Source organism: Brassica rapa, chromosome A09 (assembly GCF_000309985.2).
Source record: "Brassica rapa cultivar Chiifu-401-42 chromosome A09, CAAS_Brap_v3.01, whole genome shotgun sequence".
NCBI classification, from domain to species: domain Eukaryota; kingdom Viridiplantae; phylum Streptophyta; class Magnoliopsida; order Brassicales; family Brassicaceae; genus Brassica; species Brassica rapa.
The window spans coordinates 32,091,168-32,114,617 of record NC_024803.2 but is presented as its reverse complement, the minus strand read 5'-3'; the positions used below and the strand labels follow the sequence as shown (position 1 = coordinate 32,114,617).

The 23,450-nt window shown below is 33.1% G+C and overlaps 2 protein-coding genes and 1 long non-coding RNA gene across 6 annotated transcripts; 1 reads left to right on the top strand and 2 right to left on the bottom strand.

The window, feature by feature from the left end:
• The first annotated feature begins 681 nt into the window (after positions 1 to 681).
• Positions 682 to 6,565, top strand: LOC103840908. The gene is made up of 2 exons (XR_004451910.1): positions 682 to 5,887; positions 5,974 to 6,565. It is a non-coding gene; the product is annotated as an uncharacterized LOC103840908 (long non-coding RNA).
• LOC103840909 (telomere repeat-binding factor 3) lies at positions 5,297 to 10,288 on the bottom strand. 4 transcript variants are annotated; one of them, XM_009117423.2, is made up of 7 exons: positions 8,426 to 10,288; positions 7,768 to 7,943; positions 7,544 to 7,692; positions 7,332 to 7,416; positions 7,157 to 7,240; positions 6,682 to 6,998; positions 5,297 to 6,587 (listed from the first exon to the last, which is right to left on the bottom strand). In XM_009117423.2, the coding sequence occupies exons 2-7, from the start codon at positions 7,915 to 7,917 to the stop codon at positions 6,581 to 6,583; spliced, it is 792 nt and encodes a 263-aa protein (XP_009115671.1). In that variant the 5' UTR covers positions 7,918 to 7,943; positions 8,426 to 10,288; the 3' UTR covers positions 5,297 to 6,580. The 4 variants fall into 4 exon arrangements, with proteins under 4 accessions (XP_009115671.1, XP_009115674.1, XP_009115670.1 ...); XM_009117426.2 differs by having other exon boundaries at positions 7,768 to 7,933; XM_009117422.2 differs by having other exon boundaries at positions 8,434 to 10,288.
• Positions 10,289 to 12,943: 2,655 nt separating this feature from the next.
• On the bottom strand, positions 12,944 to 18,417 carry LOC103840907 (cysteine-rich and transmembrane domain-containing protein WIH1). The gene is made up of 4 exons (XM_009117421.3): positions 17,753 to 18,417; positions 17,452 to 17,668; positions 13,302 to 17,215; positions 12,944 to 13,244 (listed from the first exon to the last, which is right to left on the bottom strand). The coding sequence occupies exons 1-3, from the start codon at positions 17,796 to 17,798 to the stop codon at positions 17,170 to 17,172; spliced, it is 309 nt and encodes a 102-aa protein (XP_009115669.1). The 5' UTR covers positions 17,799 to 18,417; the 3' UTR covers positions 12,944 to 13,244; positions 13,302 to 17,169.
• Between the last annotated feature and the right edge of the window lie 5,033 nt (positions 18,418 to 23,450).

The window sequence follows — 23,450 nt, the reverse complement described above, 5'->3', positions numbered from 1 at the left end:
ATTTGATAAAGTACATTTGGAAAAATCATATATAAAATAGATTTTAATAAAAATATGACAAATAAACAAAACTACTAATTAAAATTGTTGAGAACATGAACATCTCTTATATCAGTTAGATACTAATATTAATTCAAAATAAACACCCAAAATAAGAATCAAACATATATCAAATATATTAAATAGTAATAAAAGATAATATATAGATCGGATTATCCTAAGTCACATATTTGTGGTTTCTAATATAGCTAAAATACTTTAAAATATGACAAAAGAAAAAAATTACTGACTAAATTTATTGAGAACATGAGAAATAAACAAAATTATTAAAGTTATGGAAAAACTGATAACTAAGCAAAATTACTTATCAAATAATAATATAGATTAGTCAAAAAGGAGATTTAGATTTATGAAAAGAGACAAGAGTGTAAATAATTTTTATAATTAATTTTTAATTATTATCTGGGTCGGGCCATTACTAGTGGGTCAATTAGTTAAAGCCCTTGTTCCGAAACTCGCTAGGCGCTACGCGTACGGTCGGGTTGGGCCTAGCGCCTAATGAAAAAATCGGAGATTAATCATAATTTAATCGTCGATTAATTTTGGCTATAATAATTGATTTGTTTAGGTAAATCACTATTCTAACGTGGTCTAGTGGTGAGTGTCTATGTTTAATACACTACTAGATTTTGGATCCGCGCACCCGCGCAGATGTATCTTCAAAATGATTATATGTTAAGCATTCATGTTACTTGTTCATAGTTTATAGAGTTTTGGGATTGGTGTATTTTGTTCAGTTTGTTCAGTATCCATTTTTAAACTATGGGGATGTATTTGTTTTGGTACAAATTTTCATTTTACTTGGTAACGTGAATATTAAAGTGTAAAATATTTGAGTATTAAGTTTATATTGTGTGGGTTTATTAAATTATACTAAAATTTTATGATTTAAAGTATATTTTAAAGTTATAATTATATATAGTTTTTAAACAGTCATAATAAATACTAATGAAAAGATAAAAAAATATACTATTCGATTTTTTTCAAAATTTCTTAGTTTTTTTTTTAAATTAAAGTAATTACGCGAATATATGTCATTAATGGTTAGATATTATATGTGATTTGAAAGATTAGAAGCAAAATAAGAGTATGACTGGTTTTCCCGCTATCACCCGCAAACACAACTTTTGCGGTTGGTAGTGGTTGTTGACGTTTTGCAACAATAATTCAAATCGCTCTAAACCGTTTCAAACCGCTCTAAACCTCATTAATTCAAAAGCTGGTTCCAGCTAGCTTTGCGGTTGCGGGAGGATAATATTTTTTCAAACAATATAAATACAAAAAATAAAAATATTCAATAAAATTTTTAAATTAGAATTATAAAAAATACTAAAATATATCTATTTTATTTAATTAATATTATAAATTTTAAATTTTTTAGTAATTTTTAATAATTTTTAATAATTTTTAAAAATTTAAAACTATAAACTTCTAAATATAATTTTTATATTTATTATAATATTATGATTTTTGATATTTTTATAATTATAAAAAATGTAAATATTGTTAATTTATTATTTAACAGCTGCTTCATTGGTAGTTAATCAGTCATAAGTATTTCACAAATGCACCAATTTCTAACTGCAGATACATTTGTACAAATTTTTTAAAACCGTTAGAAACCGCAACCGTTGCGTTTGGACCAGCCAGACCCTAAGAATATTGTGGTAGTTGATTGATATCAAAATGGTTATGGTGATTGCTTAGATATAGGAAAAGATTTGGAAGATAATTTCAGTTAGGAAAATAATAAATGATAATTTTCAATTTTGAATTACATAATTTATAATACATATACTGGTTTTGATTCGGCAGACGAAAATTAAACCGATGGAATTCTATTGTTAAGCAAAGTTATTAATATGTATATAGGAATGTATCTATTGACTCATTTGATTCATTAGACAAAGATGAACGATCGATCGTAGACAAACAATACAATTTGATTTTGTTTAGTAATGTTATAAAATGATACGAAGGAAAGTACGTATTATATTTAGATGGTGTACAAATGTTCTGGTTTAGTAATGGTATTTTATTTTAAGGGTTTATTAAATAAATCAAACGATTGAGGGTTTAGTAAATCAACCAAACGTCTGTGTTTTACTAATGGTATACAACGATATTTTTACTTTAGTAGCAATTGTAATTAGATGGGCTTGTTATGCTTTGGTTTAGTAACGGTTTTGTAATATCATGAATTAGTATTAGCAATAAATAAAACGGTTGTGTTTTAAGGACAGTGGCATAAGAATGTAATTTTTGAGGAAAATTCAGGGTTAAATAAAATATGTATCATGTTTTAATAGATTAGATGGTATGCTGGGTTCGATAGCCAGTGACTGAGTTTTGGTGTTTTAATGTAAACTCTAGGGCTAATGAATAAAATTACCAGAGTGCCCTCATCTTTAATGTTAGACCTGCAAATTTTACAGTCGACCTGTATTCCACATCTGACTTTTTTTTTCATTTTTTTGCGTTTTCTTCATTTTTTTCTTTTTAATCTTGTTCATTTCGACTTAGGTATATCATATCTGTATTATAAATCATGATTTTGAACTTGAAATCAACAAAATGATGAACTTTTTATTTTTGACTGATTAACCAACCGAATCAGGCTAAATCGCCATGGTGAGAGACCGAATTAAGTTTTCTCGGCGAGTAATCGGATGCGGAGAGCGCATTTTTGAACAAGGGTTAAAAGCTAGGGGTGAGAAAAAAAAAAACCAAATCGATCCAACTGAACCCAACCGATCTAAACCAAACCAAAGTATATGTTTAACCCATTTGGTTCAAGATTTTAACAACCCAAATAGGTCGGTTTGGTTTGGTTTTAACCCGAACCAAACTGAAAAACCAAAGTATTTTTTTAATTAGATTAATTATATATCCTAATAATATTAAGATCTGATATATTTAACCATTTAACCTAAAAAAATTAACATAATCTAATACATTTTAATTTTAAATGAATAGAATAAACATAACTAAAAAATTAAATAAAAAATATAAATCTCATAAAAAAAATATTTTATGATATTTATATTAGGTTTAAAGATAATAATATAAAATTATTGGATTATATTTTTTATATATTTATTGGTGATATTTGGTTTTACGTTTAAATATGAAGAAAATAATGATTAGTCAAATGATGTTTTGTTTATGTTTTTATAAATCATATTTTGTAATTGAACTAAAAAAAAACTAAAAGATCAACTCGGTTGAACTGAAAAATACAGACAAAACCAAATTAAACTGAACCAAACACAAACCAAACTAAAACGAACCGAACCATTGGGTTGACTTTGGTTCAAGTTTTCTTAGACCCAAATAACCCAAACCAAACCGAACCCGTAAATAAATCGAAATGTCCACCCCTGGTTAAAGCCAATGAGAAAGAGTCCATTTAGCTCACGAGTTGTCCCGATTTTTGTATAGGACATGCGTTGTTCCCTTTCCGATCTCCAGTATCAAAACAATGAAGCGCACATGTTCATCACACGCTTCTTTAACGCGAAAGGTTTAGGTGAATTATCCCACTACAAGAAAACACACCACATTCCGACGGCTATACCGATGGACAAGACTTTCGTCGATTTCTTCTGACGGAATTCCGACAAGAAACCGACGAACTATATTTTTGTATTCGTCGGTTTGTCGTCGGAAATTTTCGATGCCAAACCGACGAAACTTGTGTCGTCGGAAATATCCAACATAATTCCGGCGGATATTTTGACCGTTAGGAGCTCCGACGAATTACCGACAAAAATATTCCGATGGCTATTTTGACCGTCCGGATTCCGACAGAATTCCGACGGAGAAATTTGACCGTTTTAGAAGTCTGATGCATTTCCGACGGACATATTTTGACCGTTCGGATTCCGATAGAATTCTGACGAAGAAATTTGACAGTTTTAGAAATCCGATGAATTTCATACGAAATTCCGACGAAATTCAAGTTTCCAACAACGAGATCATTGACAAGATGAAGCGTTTGTTCCCAAATGAATTTTAGTTTTTTTTTTGTTTAAAAACATGAAAATGTTTTTTTATTTATGTAAAACGTTTTTGTATAATAAGATTATCTTTAATTTCAGTTTTTATTGATTTTTTTAAAAAAATTCTAAATTGCACATTTATTTAAAAATAAAATAATAAAATTATTCGAAATAGTAAAATAATAAAAATTCCGACGAAACTTATTCTGTCGGAAAATTCCGACGGGCAGTATCGTCGGAAAAGTCCGTCGAATAGGTTTCCTCGGAAATTTCCGACGAATGTTCACTGTCGGAAATTTCCGACGAAAGAGATCCGTCGAAAATATCCGACGAAACTGCTCGTCGGAGTTTTCCTGCGGACTCCGACGGAATTTGGCTCCCAGAAATTCCGACGGATTCTGGTGTCGTCGGAATATCGGAGTAAAACTATCGTCGGAATTTTGTCGGACATATTTCCGACGACAGCTTCTATCGGAAATACATTCCGACCAATTACCGACGAAACCCTTCCGATGAAACGTGCTGTCGGATATCCGTCAGAATATTATCCATCGGTAAAGATCGGAATTTCGTCAGAATTTGTGACGAATTTCCGACGACCTTTTTTCGACCAGTTGACCGTTTTCGTCGGAATTTTGTCGGAATTGCCATATTCCGACGAAAGTTCGACGAATATGGCCGTCGGATTTCGCGTGTTTTCTTGTAGTGTCCATTTTATTCCGAATATCTGATCTCTGTGTCACTGACTGTATCTCCTGTCTCAATCCAAAATTAAAATAATAAATAATCAAATTATGAGAAAGAGGATCATCAGAAAGCTACGTAGGAGGAGAAGAAGCTTCTCTCTCTTATACACTCAAACCAGTAGAAAATTTGATTTTTGTATCTGTTTCCAAATCTCTGTCAGCTTTTTGAGTCCTTCATCAACTAAGGTTTATGAAAAGCTTTTCTCAATTGGCTTCATAGGTGAGAGACTTCTTCATCCTTTTCAAGTCTGTATTCTCTTAACAGCCAGTTTGATGCTTTGTTGGGGATCCAATATCTTCTTCTTGCTTAGACTTGTGGATGTAGTGAGACATGGTTTCTATGGTAAGAGCATCTCCAATGGTGCTTCATTTTCCAATTTTGCTTCGTTATTTTTTATTCCATTGGTACTTCATTTTTTTCTTCATTTCTTCAAATTTTGAAGAATTGAACAATATTTCTTTAAATTTGAAGAAATATTGTTCGGTTCTTCATTTTTTTAAGATGAACTTTTTTATTTATAAACTAATCCTTAACTTTTATTTATTGTTATTTTTTTTACTTAAACAAATTAAAAGTTTTAATGTCATCCAATTAATTTCAAATTGTACACTATTCCTTTTATCTAATTGAATGTTAATAATGAAGAATATGAAATTATTGATTTCTAAGAATTTTATGTTCAATTTAAAAGAATTTAGAATAAAATAAGCTCAATATTTGTTTTAAAACACATTTTTAATCACTTAAGACATATATGTATTTAGTGCTTTTTATAAAATCCTTTATTTATTTATTTATGTGTAATAATTGTATTATATATAATAATTATTAATTTATAATAACTAGTAATTGAGTCGAATTAATGTTAAAACAAAACAGATGGGTAAAATTAGTAAATTTGAAAAAGTATACGGTATTATTAATAATTAATTATAAAGTGGTGGTAGAATATACTTAGAATATTTCATTTTGAAGAAAAATATGAAGCAAACCATTGGAGAGCTGAGCATGTTACTTTATTTTTGAAAAACTTCAAATTTTGAAGAAAAAAAATGAAGATCATTGGAGATGCTCTAACGGTATACTACATCCTTTTGTTACAATTCATCTTTAAGAAAGACATCAATAGCCCACTTTTTGTAATAACATAATGAGATTGATTCAGGTGGGTTTTAACATGAGGAAAGTGGCAGAAGGAAATGTTACAATCAAATTATGGGATCTTGGCGTTCAACCAAGATTCCTCAGCATGTGGGAACGTTATTGCCGCTCTGTTGCTGCCATTGTGTAAAGGATCTTCGACTCTTGATTGGCTCGTAAAACATTCAAATTTAAAGAATTAAACTTCACCAAGAACAAATGTTCTCTCTCTTCTTGATCATCTTAGTCTTCCTGTCTTGTGTGCTTTGTTGTTGATGATGATGATGGTTGAAGACAATTCTCAGTATGAAACAAGACTTGGTCTCTCCTACTGGTCTGATCAAGTCTTGTCTCTGTATATCAGATGTTGATTGCATTCTATTCATCAGCATTGCAATCTTTGATAACACAAAAACAAAGTTGGCTCAACCTTAAATTCAAAACTCAAAGAAAGAGAAATAAGCAGGGTATCATCAAATCCAAGGTTTTGCTTATTTCTCTTCAAACCAGTTTGTAAATGGGTTACGAGAAACCTCTAAAGTTATTACAAAAACAGATAAACATAGCAATGGGAAAAAGTTTTAGATAGTATAGATAACAATGTTACATTCAAGCTTTGACATTATGTAGCTTCAGCACCTGCACAGGAACAAGAAGACACGTTATACTTAGTCGATACCGCCTTTTTCATTCGGTTTGTGAAGAAGTAACAAATAATTTTCTAGATTCTTACCAAGTTTGGCTACGCATCAAATTCTTCCAAACTTCCTTCACAGCCTTAGCATAATCCTGCATAGCTTCGGCTTCTTCTTCAGCTCTATCTGCCTCTCTAGCCGCTTCTTCAGCCTCTGCCCTTGCAAATTCTGCTTCCTCCAACGCTATTGCAGCGGCTGAAGAAGCTTCTTCCTCTGTCATGCCGTTTATCTTAAATGCTTCTCCATCTTCTTGGGATTTAGTATGATTCACGACACCTTCCAATAAGAGTTGAGGAGAGCTTTGTTCTGCTTCTGCAGCCGCATAGGTTGGAGATATCGTGTATCTGTTATTTTTCTGAGAGACGCAAGACAAACATAGTTAACTAACTCATTAGAAAAATTGATTTTTTTTTCCCTCTAAAAATTATTTTATTTAATATTGTCAATCAAAGACAATAACATAGAAGTTATCTTATAAGAATAAAATTTTCGATCAAAGTGTCCTTTTATTACCTTAATTATTGTTCCAACATTTACCAAATGCTCAAGTCTTGAAGCCACAAGCCATTTCTTACCCGGTTGCATACTGTTTTTCTCCTGAAAAAAATTTACAGCCGCCACACCTAAATTCTTCATGGTTTGAATAAATGACTCAACGGATAAACATAGAAAGAATGCTTAAGAGTACCTCAACATGATGCAAGATCCACTTCTTGTTAGGACGCAGAAGTTTCTTCCAGCTGGTAATAGCCTCCAATATAAATGTATCCACACTACAAGAAAACATATTTTAAACTATCTTAAAGAAACTAAAGTAAGTCTCTAAGCTTCATGATGCAAAACATCCGCAGCATTGATCAGACATCTCATATATTACAAGAAAAAAAAACCCGTCAAGACCTTGCAAAGAGTCCTTCATCATCATCATTAACAGGAGATGCTGGAACAATCTCTTGCTCTCCATCATTATCGTTAGCCACAGCCACAATGGCAAGAACTTTCTTCTTCCTAGATCCAAATGTGCCTGCACCTAGGTTTCTCCATTTGTCCTGTCAAGTGTTTCCAGACCCAAAACAAATGTAAGTTTCAACCTATCTCTTCAAGGTTATTGTCCTTTTTATTACCTTGAGGTCCACGTTTGAGCGAGCCTTCAAAGCTCGGCCATACTTACTGTCTGAGAGTATGCCACTCCACTTTCCACTTCCGTATTTACGTACTCCATCTCTAAGAGCTGTTACTTCTTTCGGTGTCCACATCTTCTTTCGGCCTCCCATTTCACAACTTTGTTCACTTTAAAATTCTCCAGAAACCCACAAAAACATTGAAAACTGTTAATGTCTCTACAGCAATAATAGATTAATTGCATCAGTGAATTAAATATTCAACAGAAAATCCTAGAGATTACGAAGAAGGATGACAAGGGAGTAAAACGATAAAACTATCCATAGAAATGAAAAGAAGACACCCTCATCAAATAACATGAATATTATAAAATACATTTGGACCTTTGTTTTGGATTTCAGTTTACATGCGATGAATTGTGGATTTTTGGGTGCTTGACTGGACCCTTTTAGTTTCTCCATTTTACTTTTTTTTGTGCACAGTTTCTCCATTTTACAAATTTGCTTCAAACTTTGATTGTGTTTAAACAAATTTTGACCAATTAAAAAAAGGATAAATTTTACGAAATAGGAGAAGATTTTTTGACCTTTTACTTAGCGAATCGAACATTGGAAGATCTGCTGTCGATAAAATTTTACGAAATGGTAGAAGATCTTTTACCCGATTACCTAGAGAATTGAGCGTTGGAAGATCTGCTGTCGGAAGATCTGTTGTCGAAAGATCTGTTGTCAGAAGAAAAAATATGATATGTCAACTGTCGGCGACTCTTAAAGGTTGCGGAAAGGTAGTTTTGTTGTCATCTCAACTAACGGCGGCTTTCAGAAGTTGTGAAGGTTTCTAGGGTTTTTAAGTGCTTTGTGTCGGTTTTTATTTGGAACCTTCTTATCTATATAGTTGCCACTAAATCTAATTATCATATAATTTTAAATATCTTAATACTTTTACTAAAAATTTAGATTAATTTTATAAAAATAACCAATATAATAGTACCAAAGTTAGATTTTATTCCATTTTTAGTGATTCAGTGGTTATAAAAAGTTTGTAGTAATATTCATCAGTTGTTTGAGTTTTAGGATTCTTGAAATAATCCAAGTCTCACACACAAATTTTAGACAAATAATATATAGTATAAAAAAAAATCTAAATCTAATTAATATAAGACATTTTGGGGAAAAAAGCAAAAACAAATTTATGTGGATCATGCATTTGTTCATTGTAATATACTAATGGATAAAGTTGGATATAAGCTTGAAAAAAAAATCACAATAGTTCATTGTAATTACTGGACATGGGTATTTTGAGGAACTGAGCGACAAAGAATTCGATTTTGGAAGCCATGTGGGAACTAGTGGATGGATTAAATGCATATATCAATACTGAAGATGGCAAAGAGGTCATTAGCTTAATTGAAAAGAACTCTAACCATTATGTCAGAGGTCCTCAGTTTGAGTGACCGTTGTAACGAAACTAACTGTAACGAAACTAATAGATCTTCCACGCCCGTTCACTCGGCTTGTTGGCTCTATCCCATGCGATGAGTCGTACGTTAACTTTCATGAGACACTAAAGTCCTGTTTACTGATCCTGCAATTACCACATGACTTTTCTCCGTGCTTTGGCCTTACTACTCGCACGATATCACGAATTACTTTCTGATAGGCCGTCCATCCTTTCACAATTTCATTTCAAGTACGCTTAACTTTAAAGTTCTAAACGGATATGTGCCCGAAAAAGTAAGTGCACTTTTGATGACATAGATAACTAAATTAATTCTCTTAACCATTTTCACATATACCAGGAATCGGGATGTTACACTAATATTACATGTTGTGGTTTTGGACCAAGGAGATTACGAACTTTGGCCCCGAACATCCTGATATTCAAAGAACAAAATATTGAAGATGGAAAATGAAATGTTCTGGATAATACAACTGTAAGGATTAATTTATATAAGTTTGATAGCTAAATTGAAAATATTCTGTAATTTTGTCTAAAGAGGACTCTCAAAGTGATACAAAAGATTCGGGTCGGGTGCATGTTAGGCAGGGCGGATTTTCTCTATTAGTTTGATTATCATGATCTAATTGCTTGATTGACATATGAATTACATCTATTAATACAGACGATGTTCTTCTTTAATTAACTTTTTAGATTAGTTAAAGAGGATCCTAACGTGAATTATATTTTATGGAAATACGAAATTATTTAAATTGATATATAAGCTTACTGTCTTTGTATTTATTGTATTTTGTAATGATTTTCCATATGAGTAATATGAATGTTAGCCACTCTTCTCTTCTTACATTTGGCGAGAGCTATGATACAACAAAACAAGTTGTTTAGAGCATCTCAAAAAAAAAACTCTATTTTGAAATTTTTAAAATTCTATATTTGAAGTTTAAAGGTGTTATTCTCCAAAAACAAAACTTCAAACTCAACTTTAAAACTATTTGTATTTTATAATATGGTCCTTATATTTATCATAACTAATTTGAATTCATAAAACTTTTATAAATAACTAGCACATATATAAACATATAAAAATTTAAACAAAATAACTTAATTAATATTAAACTTCAATCAAAATACCATATTATTCTATTAAGTGATTTTCGTAATGCATAGATGATCTACTAGTGCATTTTGAAGCAAAAATGACTATCTTCATTTTTAATTTGTAGATTAGAGATAAAAAATTGTTAAAATCAAGTGATATTAATACTTGTAAATACATTAGATAAGAATCAGAAAGTAAAAGAGAAACATTTTTTTTTTGTCAGCAAACAAACAGACTCATATAGACTCTGTGAACCAAACTGGTAGCTCCGCATCCATGTGGACTACAAACGAGGGTTGCTTTCTTGCACTGCGTGCTAGACTATCTGCCCTTGTGTTTAGCGTCCTTCGTATATGGATGAGCTCTGAGCTGTGGAAACTTCTTTGCAGGATCTTGATATCTTCCAAATAACTTGCAAATGCGGGCCATTCTTCGGGTTCAGAAACCATCTTCACCAACTGAGAAAAATCTGTCGCAAAAGTAACATTATATTGTCTTAAGTTCCTCATACATTCCATTGCCCATATGAGCGCCTCTATCTCCGAGTGCAGTGGGGATTGACCCGCTCTAGTATTCCTTGCTCCCATCAAACTGTCAAAACCTTCTAGAGTACTACACCATACTTGTCCCGAAAACCGATCATTTTCCTTCCATGAACCATCCGTGAAACACCATCTACCGGAGATAGTGGGCAATGTCGCATTCACTACCAATCGGGTCTGATCAGATCCCTGTTCATTTTTAATTTGCGCCTCAGCCCAGAGGGCCGATTCTGTTTCCGCCAACTTGAGGATATCACGGGGATCAATATCCAAATTGCTAAAGACCTTATTGTTCCTTCCTTTCCATATATACCATAGGATCCATGCAAAATGATTATCTTCCATTGGTGGAGACACCCTCCAAAATAAATGATCCATATTTGCAAATAGTGATTGCAGGGGAAAAAAATCTGGGTTTGACGGAATCCGTGACAATGCCCAAACCTGGATTGCCGGAGGACATTCAAAAAATACATGATTGATGGACTCCTCAGGTGCTCCACATCATGCACAGATCGTATCCCCTTGAATACCTCGAGACCTTAGATTTTTCTTTACCGCTATGCAACCTGTAACCAATTGCCAAAGAAAATGTTTTAACTTTGGTGGACAGCGCACTTTCCAACATTGTGCTTTCAATAAAGAAACAGATGGGCCATACTCTGGTGGTGGCCTAACTTTGTCTGGATACACTCGTTCCACCTCATATCCTGATTTAACTGTATATCTCCCATTCATTGTAAAATGCCAGCCATCCCGATCCGCTGTCCGAAACCGGCTTAACTGTATACTCTCAATTATCTGCGCATCATTCGGGTCCACTAAAGTCCTGATAACCTGTGAATTCCATGTTCTTGATGTTTCATCAATAAGAGAATCCACCGTGAGATCCGGGAAAAGATTGTGTTGATTTTTGTTTGCTGGTCTCGGGCGGGAAAATATTGCTAAGAGACTAACTTTTATCGATAATATTAATACTCGTGAATATATTCAATATAAACAACAAAAAATTGTACGAAAAGACATCATCATCTTTAGTTACACAAACAAAATTGGACAATATTTAGAAATTTTGAAGGTTCCGGTTCAAACTTACATGACTATTAGTGTTGTTGTAATATTTAAATTTGTGTAATAGTTATGTCTTCATGTAATTATTTTTTTAAAAAAGTTGTTAAGTTTCTTTTGTATATTTTTGTTATCTAAATCTAGTTTTAAATATTTTAAATCTTATTTTAATGTTTAATTTAATTTTATGTATAAACTTAAATTTTGTAAACATAACTTAAACATAAATGTGATGTGTAATTGTAAGGACCAAAATGCAAATAAAAATATGAAACTTCAAATTTGAAGTTTTGAATAGTAAAACTTTAAATATAGAGTTTCACTCCTCACAACTTCAAATTTGAAGTTTTGAAATTCCTTTTTGGAGAACAGAAAACTTCATATTTGAAGTTATAGAATGTCTTTTGGAGATGCTCAAGGCAACTCAAATTTTAGATATGGGCCTTTGGATGTCAAATCGAGTTTGATTTGGGGTCAATTTGGATATTGGTTTTTGGGAGAATAAAATGGGTATTTTAAAATTTTGTTTCGAGTTTATTTGAGTTCGGTTCAGGTTTAAAAAATTATTACATTTTGATTCGCGCTTTAAAAGCACGGAAATATTTTTTTAACAAAATGTAACTTAGAAATAATATGTTTTAATATTTTTATTTTAGTGTATTTGAAAATATATCATTATATTATTTTTTATTTATAATAAACATGATATTATATAATATTACTTAATTTTGTTTTTCAATTATTTCAACCCATTTCCTTATGATTTTTTAATAAAATCTCCATAATTTGTTTGGTTTTGTCATGTTTTATTTGATATAAATGAAAAAATATATAAATTTAATTGATTTCATATTAAATGAATTTGTAGTATCTTTTTTTTTTTCAATTTTCAATTTTTCTTAAACTATTTTAGCATTTTAGTCAATTATTTTATTGACCGAATAGTTTAAAATAAGATAAATAAAAACTTCTTAAAAAGGTAATATTTAATATTTATATTGTTTGGATACAAGATTAAGTATTGTGTTGTTTGGAAAAATATTTAGTAAATTATTAAAATAAATTAAAAAACCACATTACCATATAAAAAATTTAGGATTTTCGGTATATGTTATATTTTAAATTTTTATAAAAGACTATAAATTAATAAAACTGTTAATAGTGCTACATTCAAATTTTATGATCTATGGTTTAAGACTTTTGTTATGAAAAAATACAAATGATTTCAAAATCATATAAGTAAAAAGTCTAATTTAATTAATTATTTAATTAATTATATATATATATATATCATTTTAAATTAAACTATATACTATATTTCATTAATTAAACTATAAAATATATATATCGTTTTACATTTTAAATATACTATATAAAATACGTAAATATTTTAATTTTGAAATTTATTTTGAAATATTTTATGTTTAGTGGTTAAAATACTGTAGTTTTATGTTCTCAATGTTATATTTGCTTTAAATATTTTCTATGTTTATTCAACTTTGGTTTTATACGAGCTAGTCTGTTGTTTACAAAAAATAATTAAATTAATATATAATATCCGTATAACTATATTATTAAATATAGAAAAATATTTTTTTTGATGTTTAGTGTTATGAATAGTTTTAACCATCTTTATATAGCACTATTCAAAAAACACCAAATTTGTTACATAAAGTCGGAAGCGGGTACGTAGAAGTGGAATCGTATGGAAGCGTAGAAGCAAAATATTTTTAAAAGTTAGGAAGTGGATACGTGTTGGAAACGTATATCCAAAAATATATTTATAGATATAACATAAAAATGATTTTATTAAACTTATGACTAAAATTATATGATTCAAAATAAAAATCACTGACAGATTAAGCTGATAAAAAAATATTTCCAAATTAGTTACTTTTAATTAGTTCATAAATATCTGTCATGATATATATGAATATAGATGTAAAATCTCTTATACAAATTATTACGCACAAAGATAATTTATAGTATTAGTTTTGATATTTGTATATTTTGTATTTTCTCTATATTAATACTATTTATTTTGAAATTTATATAAAATATTTTATATTTTGAACTTACTCATGACACTGATTTTTTTTTAAAATGGAAGTGTTATTCCTAAACAGAAGCTTAAACTTCCAACATGTTCTTAAAAAGACATTTTGGAATCATATTAGAAGTGAGATTCCGGAAGCTTCCACAAGCTTTCGATTCTGATTCCGGTTATGAAGCGAAAAACGGGCGTCTGACAAACCTTCCACTCTACCTAGACTCACATACAAAAATACTATGTTAACAAAAAAAAAAGAACAAACATTAGTACATAAAATAAGGATCTAACAACAAATCATATACAATTTTCAAAATAAATTTGTAAAACTTGTTCTAACAACAAAAATATACACAAAAAAAAGAATATATGCAAGAAGAAATTTCAAAATCATTGTCTAACCAATCTAACCCGATAAACACGAAGCAAAAAAGGATTAATTTCTTCATGATTGTGTACATATCGAGTACATAAAAGAAATATGGAAACTTGTGAATGATCCTTGAAGTCTCTGAAGGAGGAGAAGATTGGAAACAATGATTTTGAGTTTCCATTTGGAGGGAATCAAATAAACTATATAAGAGTTTGTCTTTAGAGTTTTGGGTATATAAAATTGCCGAATGGATAAAGTGAAATCAGAGTGAATATCTGAGAATAAGGTTTATGGAAGGATATGTGAAGAGAATATCACTGTTTGTGGAGATTTAGTGCTTGAATCGATTTATGAGAAAAAAATTAAGATTTGAAGGAAATACGAACACTGGTTATGTATATATTCGTTCGGGCCGGTTTCAAAAATATACTATACCGATCCGAACGCCAGCAAATTTAAAGATCCAATCGGTTTCTTAGCAAGACCCATACCATTTTTATCGGACATGGTTTGGTTCGGGTTATATGATTTTGACCAAATTCTATTTTAGTTTTAATTTCTTAGTATAACACCAAACTTCACACCAAAATCAATATTATGTATATTTTTTCTCTTAAATAATTTAGTTCTTTTAATCTTTTGTAATTACTAATTATTATTTTATTTATATTTTATGTTTAGTGGTTAAAATACTGTAGTTTTATGTTCTCAATGTTATATTTGTTTTAAATATTTTCTATGTTTATTCAACCATGGTTTTATACAAGTCAGTTGTTGACAAAAAATAATTAAATTAATAAATAATATTCGTATAACTATATTATTAAATAAAACATAGTAAAATAATTGTTTTGATGTTTAGTGTTATGAATAGTGTTAACCATATTTATATAACACTATTAAAAAATACCAAATTTGGTGAAATGATAAAAAATTTAATCATATTGAAAATTAATTATCAACTAAATTTGATGTTTTGGAATCGAGAAAATAGTCATTAAAACCATGAACTTTCAAATTTTTAAAAAAACTTCCAATTTGTGTTTGAGCTAAAAAATTCCTCAAATTTTAATTGGACGTTTTAACTCTTATATTTTTTTGACTCAGCCATTTAAGAAATTCGGATAGTCATCTGTTAAACTCATTAAAAACTAAACGTATGTTAAAACTCTAACAACGTCATTTTAAAAACTGATTAAAAACTTAATTATAGGACGTCGTTTTGCATAGATAGTAAGCACTTAATCCCTAATCTCATGGCCTCACGGGAAACCCAGAAAATCCCAATATAGTATAGAGATTTTAGGGTTTTCAATTTGAGATTTCTCGATTCGCGAGAGAGAAGGGATGATTATAATGATGATGATTATGGTCGAGAGTTTTCAGCATTTTCAACTTGGGATATGATTCGGGTTAGGCGTCAACTAGTTCCTTGGCACGAGCTAATTTGGTTTAAGCAAGGTATACCACAGTTTGCGTTTATCACCTGGTTAGCAGTTAAAGATAGGTTATCTACGGGAGTTAAAATGCGTGCCTGGGGTCAGATTCAGGGTTGTCTATTTTGTGGCGAGCAAGAAAAGACTAGAGATCATCTATTTATTTGTGTGCCCCTATATCTATACTCTTTGGTTACAAGTATTAGGCATGCTACTGCAGCCCGCTCCATCTCTGGATTGGATGAATGTTCAGACATTTTTGACAGGCTACCATGGCTTGTGAATTGCTATACTCTTGGGACTGTCATTCCAAATTTCAATATATGACATATGGCGTGAGAGGAATGAGAAAAGACACTCTCAGTAATCCCGGCCAGAGGGTCAGCTTGTAAGGATCATTGACAAAACTATAAGGAAAGAATCATGTCTACTAGATATGCAGAGAAGCCGAAGTTGCAGAGTCTACTCCAGTGTTGGTTAGGAGCTCATACTGAGCATAGTTAGGAGGCAGTTTCTAGCTTTATTTCTCAGTATTCTTTGGATGTACGTAAACATTTTTTTTTTCTAGATGATCAATAAATTTAATATTTCATCAGAAACAAAACTGTATGATTACGTTTTTAATCAGTTTTCGAAACGACATCGTTAAAGAGTTAACAGACATTTAGTTTTTTAATCGAGTTTAACAGTTTGAGTTTTTTTAATTATCGAGTCAACAAAATATGATAGTTAACACATTCAATATTTAAAAGTTGAATAATTTTTTTGGCTTAAACACTAAATGGAGGTTTTTTTTAATTTAATTTGAAAGTTTAGGGTTTTAATAGATGTTTCCTCTTTTGAAACCTCATTGGAGTTGACCGTATTTTATTTTCCTCTACTGAAAAATGAATGTATTTATACAAAAGTGAGTTCACTTTACATATACAAAAGATGAACACTAACATTTAATAATAGTTAGAAACATTTAAAATTGTTGAAAAACACCAAACAAAACTTAAAATTCATAAGATTATTGATACTTAAAAATACATATTTTGGTTTTGGATCTGAGAAATTATGAACTTTGGTCCAGAATATTTTGGTAATTTTAAAAAAAAATTAGCAAAAAACAAAACAAAACAAGAACTTCAGGAAAATTCAAGTTCAAAACCAGAAATAAATAAAAATAAAAAACTTGAACAAACACAAAACGCGAACGCACATATACACACACATACGAGAAGATGTCTAGATGTTTGATCAAAGACGTCCTTTTTAAACAACTATAATTCTTTTTCTTTTTGCTTTTGAACACCTAACAATTATAGTTCTTGTTTCATATAATACGATGGCATCCTGTAGACGGTCAACGGGTCAATATCATCTCAATCTTCAATCAGAAGCAAGCTTCCAACAGAAAGCAACAGCAGAGCATAGCCAAACTGTAACACACACATACATATAAGTTACATTCGCTAGCAAACATATTTACTTTACATGGTTGCACTAGACGAGCGAATCAGATCGTTTACGAACTGGACCGTTCTATTTCGTCATGAAAATTAAACGGTCCACGTTTCTGACCAAAGTTTATGAATGGTGTACAAAAAGTGATAGTGACCAAATTCGGTTGCAAAGCCATATTATATAAACAAAAAGAGAGAGAGAGTCAACGCACCATCCTTCTACAAATCCCGAGTCTTTCTTCTTCTTTTGTGGAGCCTGACCATATTGGGGTGGAGGACCCTGATAAGGATACTGCGGCGGAGGACCTTGAGGATATTGCGGTGGAAGATACCCTTGTGCTGGATATGCCTGACCGTATCCCTGAGGTGGTGGAGGATAACCTGCCGGAGGATATCCCGGTGGTGGATATCCTTCCTTTGGAGGATACCCTATATGCATAACAACCACAACATTAGAATTTAAGAAGCAAAAATAAAAAAAGATAAGAAGAGAATTGTAACAAGGGGAATTACCTTGAGGAGGAGGAGCACCAACGGGGTGTTGTTGATCTTGATACATCTTCTTCTCTGATATCCTCTTGTCTGAGGTGTCTCCCCTTCTTTATATCAAAATATCTGCTTGTCTTCGCTGTGAAATGGTATAAAATAGGGTTTTTGATGATAATGATGATAGTAAAGGAGGTTTAGGAGACAAAAGATATGTTCTCTCCTGTACTAATCTTAGATCTTATAGATCATTAACTAAAAAAATATTACAAGTGAGAGGACGACCAACTCACTTTGTGGAATAATTCAAATTAAAAGGGTATAGAAATTTCATGCAAAATGACTTTTCCATCGTAATTATATCACACATCATCTTCCATTATTCAAGTTAGTACAAATATATATTGATCTTTCACATAATTGATGACTACACACATGGAGAAAAAGCATAATCTTTATTGGTCAAGATCATTCTTTTTGCCAAATGCATCATGTAGTTGGAACTGAATTATCTCATCTAAACTATTAAAACTGAAGTACAATTTTGAAATAACCCTGATTTTTTCTCAAGAATTACCATCTTATGCCATTGATCATTAATAGCCTTTTGGTCAATTACTGATATAACCAAATTTACGCTTAACCGTTAACACAGAATGATGATAAACCGGATTTCATGGCATCTCTCCTCTCCTCGATGAAAAGTCTGTTCTTTTTTTCTTTCATCGGATTTCATTTCCGATTAATGTTTTGTTCTGTTTTTTTTTTTGTCTGGTTTCTTTCTCAGAGTTTCTTTTGTTCGGTTTGATTGTTCTTTTGTTATGTTTGATAAAAAAAAATCCGATTTGAAACAGAATTCTAAGTCTCTATGCCAATCTATTATGAGCGGTGTTTAATTTAATCAGTCGAAGTTTTTCTTACGAGGGAGTAAAATCACCTTCACTCAAGCTTCCCGTCATCTTGATTACTGTGGGTCATTGGGCCATTTTAATTGTTTAGTTGGGAGTAAAATTCTCTTTAGTAGTGAATATTTACAATGATTTATGTTTAAGGTTTTGGTGTAGATCGATAGAGGATGTTGAAGAAATTTAGAAAGCATGGCCAAGATAACGATACGCGACGATGGTTTCTTCCGTCCGGTGATGAAGTGCGACGGAGAAAAGTCGAAGAGGTGGACCACTAATCACGAGATTCTTGACATGTCGGTCCAAAATTTAAATGGTTTAGTTTATTTCACTTACAAATTCATTTTGGTCCATTCGGCTTATTTTTAATTTGATTTTGAGCTATTGGGCTCCAATCTATGTACAATATTGCCTTCGTAGGCTTAATCAAAACAAAAAAAAGGGAGATTACAATTTTGGCCTTCTTCTATAGTGAACATATATAATATAACATTATTAGTACGTTTAATTTCATTAAATGCAAGTATAACCATTTCAAACCAGAACAATCAAATATATTTTCTGTTCAGATAACACATTTTCTCTAATAAAAATATTAATATTTCCGGTCTCATTTAAAAATACTCGGAATCGGTTTTAGGAACGAGTGAGTCTGACCGGTCCGACCGGTCGGGTTTCAAAACACTGCAAATATGTAATATAGAAAATGTATTATATATTATTTAATATATATAAACTATAACTTTTATGAAAAATATACATCCGCGCGGACGCGCGGGTCAAAGGCTAGTATTATATTAATTTTATAAAAACCAGATCCGGGGCAATTTCTACATATTTTTTTGATTAACGATGATTCTTTTAGCATTTGTGAAATTAAGGTTTAAAAGTATATTTTTTAATGTCAAAAAGTATATTTTTAGCCAAGACAAACTGTTGTCACAACTTAATATAGAGTATAATTGATAAGTGATGTGCTTTCATTTTTTTGGTGTAGAACTATAGCTGTGATTATTTTTGCTTTGGCTTTAGATTTTTAATTCTTAAAAATCATTGGATTTGAGTTATAGATATTTGTCTCTCTACAACAATTATAATAACATGATTTTAAAGAAAAACTGTGAATTTATTATAAATTGTTTTTGCTTTGAACATAAAAAAAGTGATAAAGCTTGATTACTTTTGATTAGGCATGGCCATGGGCTAAAGTCCGTGAATCATAGGCTTCGGGGCGCCAAATATTATATGCTATTTTGGGGCACCAATAACAGTAATGTGACGTTGGTATAGTGGTTATAGAGCTTACTCTTCTCCTAGAGATATTGGGTTAAATGGGGCATTATTTTTTAATAAATTTACTCTAGGCGTTTAATTACTCTGGACTGGCACTGCTTTTGATTGAGTGCTGTGAACTTAAATGGTGCTGTCTACAGCTCCCACAACAACTGATACCAACGGAGTATTGTTTTCTTATAAATGCTCTGTCTATACGAGATTGCAGTCGTGTTTGAAACTAATGAACATCTTGCTGTTTACTCGCACAACATGCCGTTTCTTCTCACAGTTTCCCAGTTTTTTCTTTTCACCATAAAATGCTACAACAAGCCTGCCGGGTTTGGGAACCTGTGAACATCATGCTGTTTATTCCCAAAACATCTTGCCGGTTTAGGGCTTGTTCGATTCCATCATCTTAAGTTCTTAACGCAAAAGACTGAACATTTTGAGTTGAATGAAACTTCCGCAATAATGTCAAACTCCAACGCCATAGAGCCAACAAAAAGACACACTACCCATCCTCCTCCGCCACATTCCCTTTCTGCATTGCCTGACGACATCGTTTTGAGATGCTTGGCCCTTGTCCCAACTCTCCTGAGCTCCAAGGACTACGATCTATCCTCCATCTATGTTTCGAAGAAGACAACTTATCATTCCACTGGTTTACTCTCAACGCAACATCAACGAGGGAGTATCAGTTAGTTCCAAACCCAACGCTCTATAAGATTAGAGGCTGAATTGATTCTTTATTAACAACCGTAGAAGGTATTTATACATTATACAAGTAGGGTATTTAGTATTCTATACTAATTACAAGGAGGTCCTCTAGATATATACTTATTGCCTAACACGCCCCCTCAAGATGGTGGGACTGTAGTAACACCAATCTTGTTGCATAAGTTCTGAAACATCGTCCGAGGAAGAGGTTTGGTGAGTCCATCCGCCAACTGATCATGCGTGGAGACATGAGTGACGCGGAGCAAGCCATTCTGAACCTGTCCCCGCACAAAATGAAAATCAATTGCTATGTGTTTCATTCTTGAATGAAAGACCGGATTCGCACAGAGATATGTCGCGCCAACATTGTCGCAGTAAACCGTAGGTGCTGATGGAATAGAGACGCCGAGTTCGGTGAGGAGTGAACAAATCCAAAGCAACTCTGCAGCGGCATTGGCAACGGCTCTATATTCAGCTTCTGTGGATGATCGGGCCACCCCTTGCTGTTTGCGTGATGTCCAAGACACAGGTTGACTTCCCAAATAAATGATGTAGCCATTTGTGGAGACATAGTCATCAGAGTCTCCTGCCCAGTCTGCGTCGGAAAAGGCATGGAGATGCGGCTGGTGTTGCTTGCGGAGAAAAATACCATGATGTAGCGTGCCTGAGAGATAGCGTAGGACTCTCTTGCCCGCTTGCCAGTGATCCGTCGTTGGCTGGTGCATGAATTGCGACAGCCGGTTCACCGCGTAGGAAATATCTGGTCTTGTGAGAGCAAAGTATTGTAAACTACCCACAATCTTCCTGTACTCATGAGGTTCTGTTAAAGGAGTACCAGACCGGAGAGAGAGCTTTGGAGATGACGCCATTGGGGTAGAGACGGGTTTGGCATGAAGCATATCCGTTTTGGTCAGAAGATCCGTGATGTACTTCCTCTGTTTGAGATGTAAGCCATGCTTGGTCCTTGTAGCTTCAACGCCAAGAAAGTAACTTAAGTCTCCCATATCCTTAATCGAGAATTTGCGAGCCAGATTCTGAATCACACTCTGTATGAGATGGGGTGAGGTACCTGTGACCAGAATATCATCGACGTAGACCAGCACATAAACAAAGTCTTGTCCTTGTCTGTATACAAACATGGACGTATCTGCAAGAGAGTTTCGAAACCCGGAGGAGATGAGATAGCGATGAAGTTCAGAGTACCAAGCACGTGGTGCTTGTTTGAGACCGTAAATGGCCTTCCTGAGCTTACAGACATGAGTCGGCCTGTCAGAGTCGATGAAACCAGGAGGCTGACACATGAAAACTTCTTCATTAAGGGTGCCTTGTAAGAATGCCGTGTTGACATCGATTTGTCGAACCGGCCAGTCCTTGTTCACGGCTAAGCCAAGAACCAGACGGATGGTTGTCGACTTTATAACAGGGCTGTAGGTTTCAGTGAAGTCTATCCCAGGTTGCTGATTGTAACCTTTAGCCACAAGCCTTATCTTGTAACGATCAATGTCCCCATTTGGCTTGTATTTGATCGTGAAAATCCACCGGCAACCTACAATGTTCATGTTCTCTGTGACAGCTTTCAGATCCCATGTACGATTGTCAAGCTGAGAGTTTATTTCAGCTAGCATCGCAGCGCGCCATTTTGGATGTTTGAGTGCTTGTTGCCAAGTAGTCGGTATCCAATGAGGGTCGGACTCAAGATTGACGTTGAGATTGTACTTGGTTGCAGGTTTGACAATATTATTCCGTGACCTTGTGGTCATAGAATGTCGAGGCTGCTCGTTGGTCTGAGAAGTGGTGGCTGTTGTCGTCGCTTCTGCGACTACAGGTGATGTTCCTCATTTGCTGTTCCACTTGAGACTTCCTGCTGAGTTGTTGATGGTGCCAACGGTGTTGTCGCAACACTCGGTGAGGAATCAGAGTTCGCAGGCGTAGTGTTCGCAGCCGGTGACGGAGACTGTATGAGTGACGGGGTGAGGTTGATCGTGGTGTGAGGAGGATAGGAGTAAGATGGGTTTGTGGTCTCAGGTATGGTTGTGGGTTGCGGTTTTGTTAGGAGCTGGTATGGGAAGTTGGTTTCATTAAACCGGACGTGGCGCGAAGTATATACGCGGCCAGTAGTTGGATCAAGGCATTGATACGCACTCTGTGTGAGGGAATATCCTATGAAAACACATGGAGTGGATCGGTTTTCAAGCTTGTTAGGAGCATACGGTCGTAGCCAGGGATAACATAAGCAACCAAAAGTTCTCAGTTTCTGATAGTTGGGTTCAGTTTGGAATAGTTTCTGGAAGGGTGATTGGTTTGAGAGTATGGGTGTGGTCAGACGGTTAATGAGAAACACAGCAGTGGCAAAAGCTTCCGGCCAGAGAGTGAGAGGCATTTTGGCGGTGGATAAGAGGGAGAGACCAGTCTCAACAATGTGTTGATGTTTTCTTTCCGACAAACCATTGTGTTCTGGAGTATGGGGTGGAGTGGTCAGGTGAGAGATACCTTGGGCAGCAAGGAATGGTCTGAGGGCGAGAAATTCTCCTCCATTATCGGAGTAGAGGTGTATGATTTTGGTTTGAAATCGTGTTTCCACAAGGGGTTTGAACTGGATGAAGATATTTTTGACATCTGATTTGGCTTTGAGGGGGAAGAACCACGTATAACGTGTGTAATGATCAACTAGGACAAGGTAGTATTTCTGGTTTTGAGAAGAACTGATCGGAGATTGCCATACATCCGAGAAAAGATATTGGAGAGGTTTTGTTGAAACAATTGTACTTTGATGAAAAGGAAGTTTATGAGTTTTATTGAGAAGGCAATCATTGCAAGGAAAAGCACTA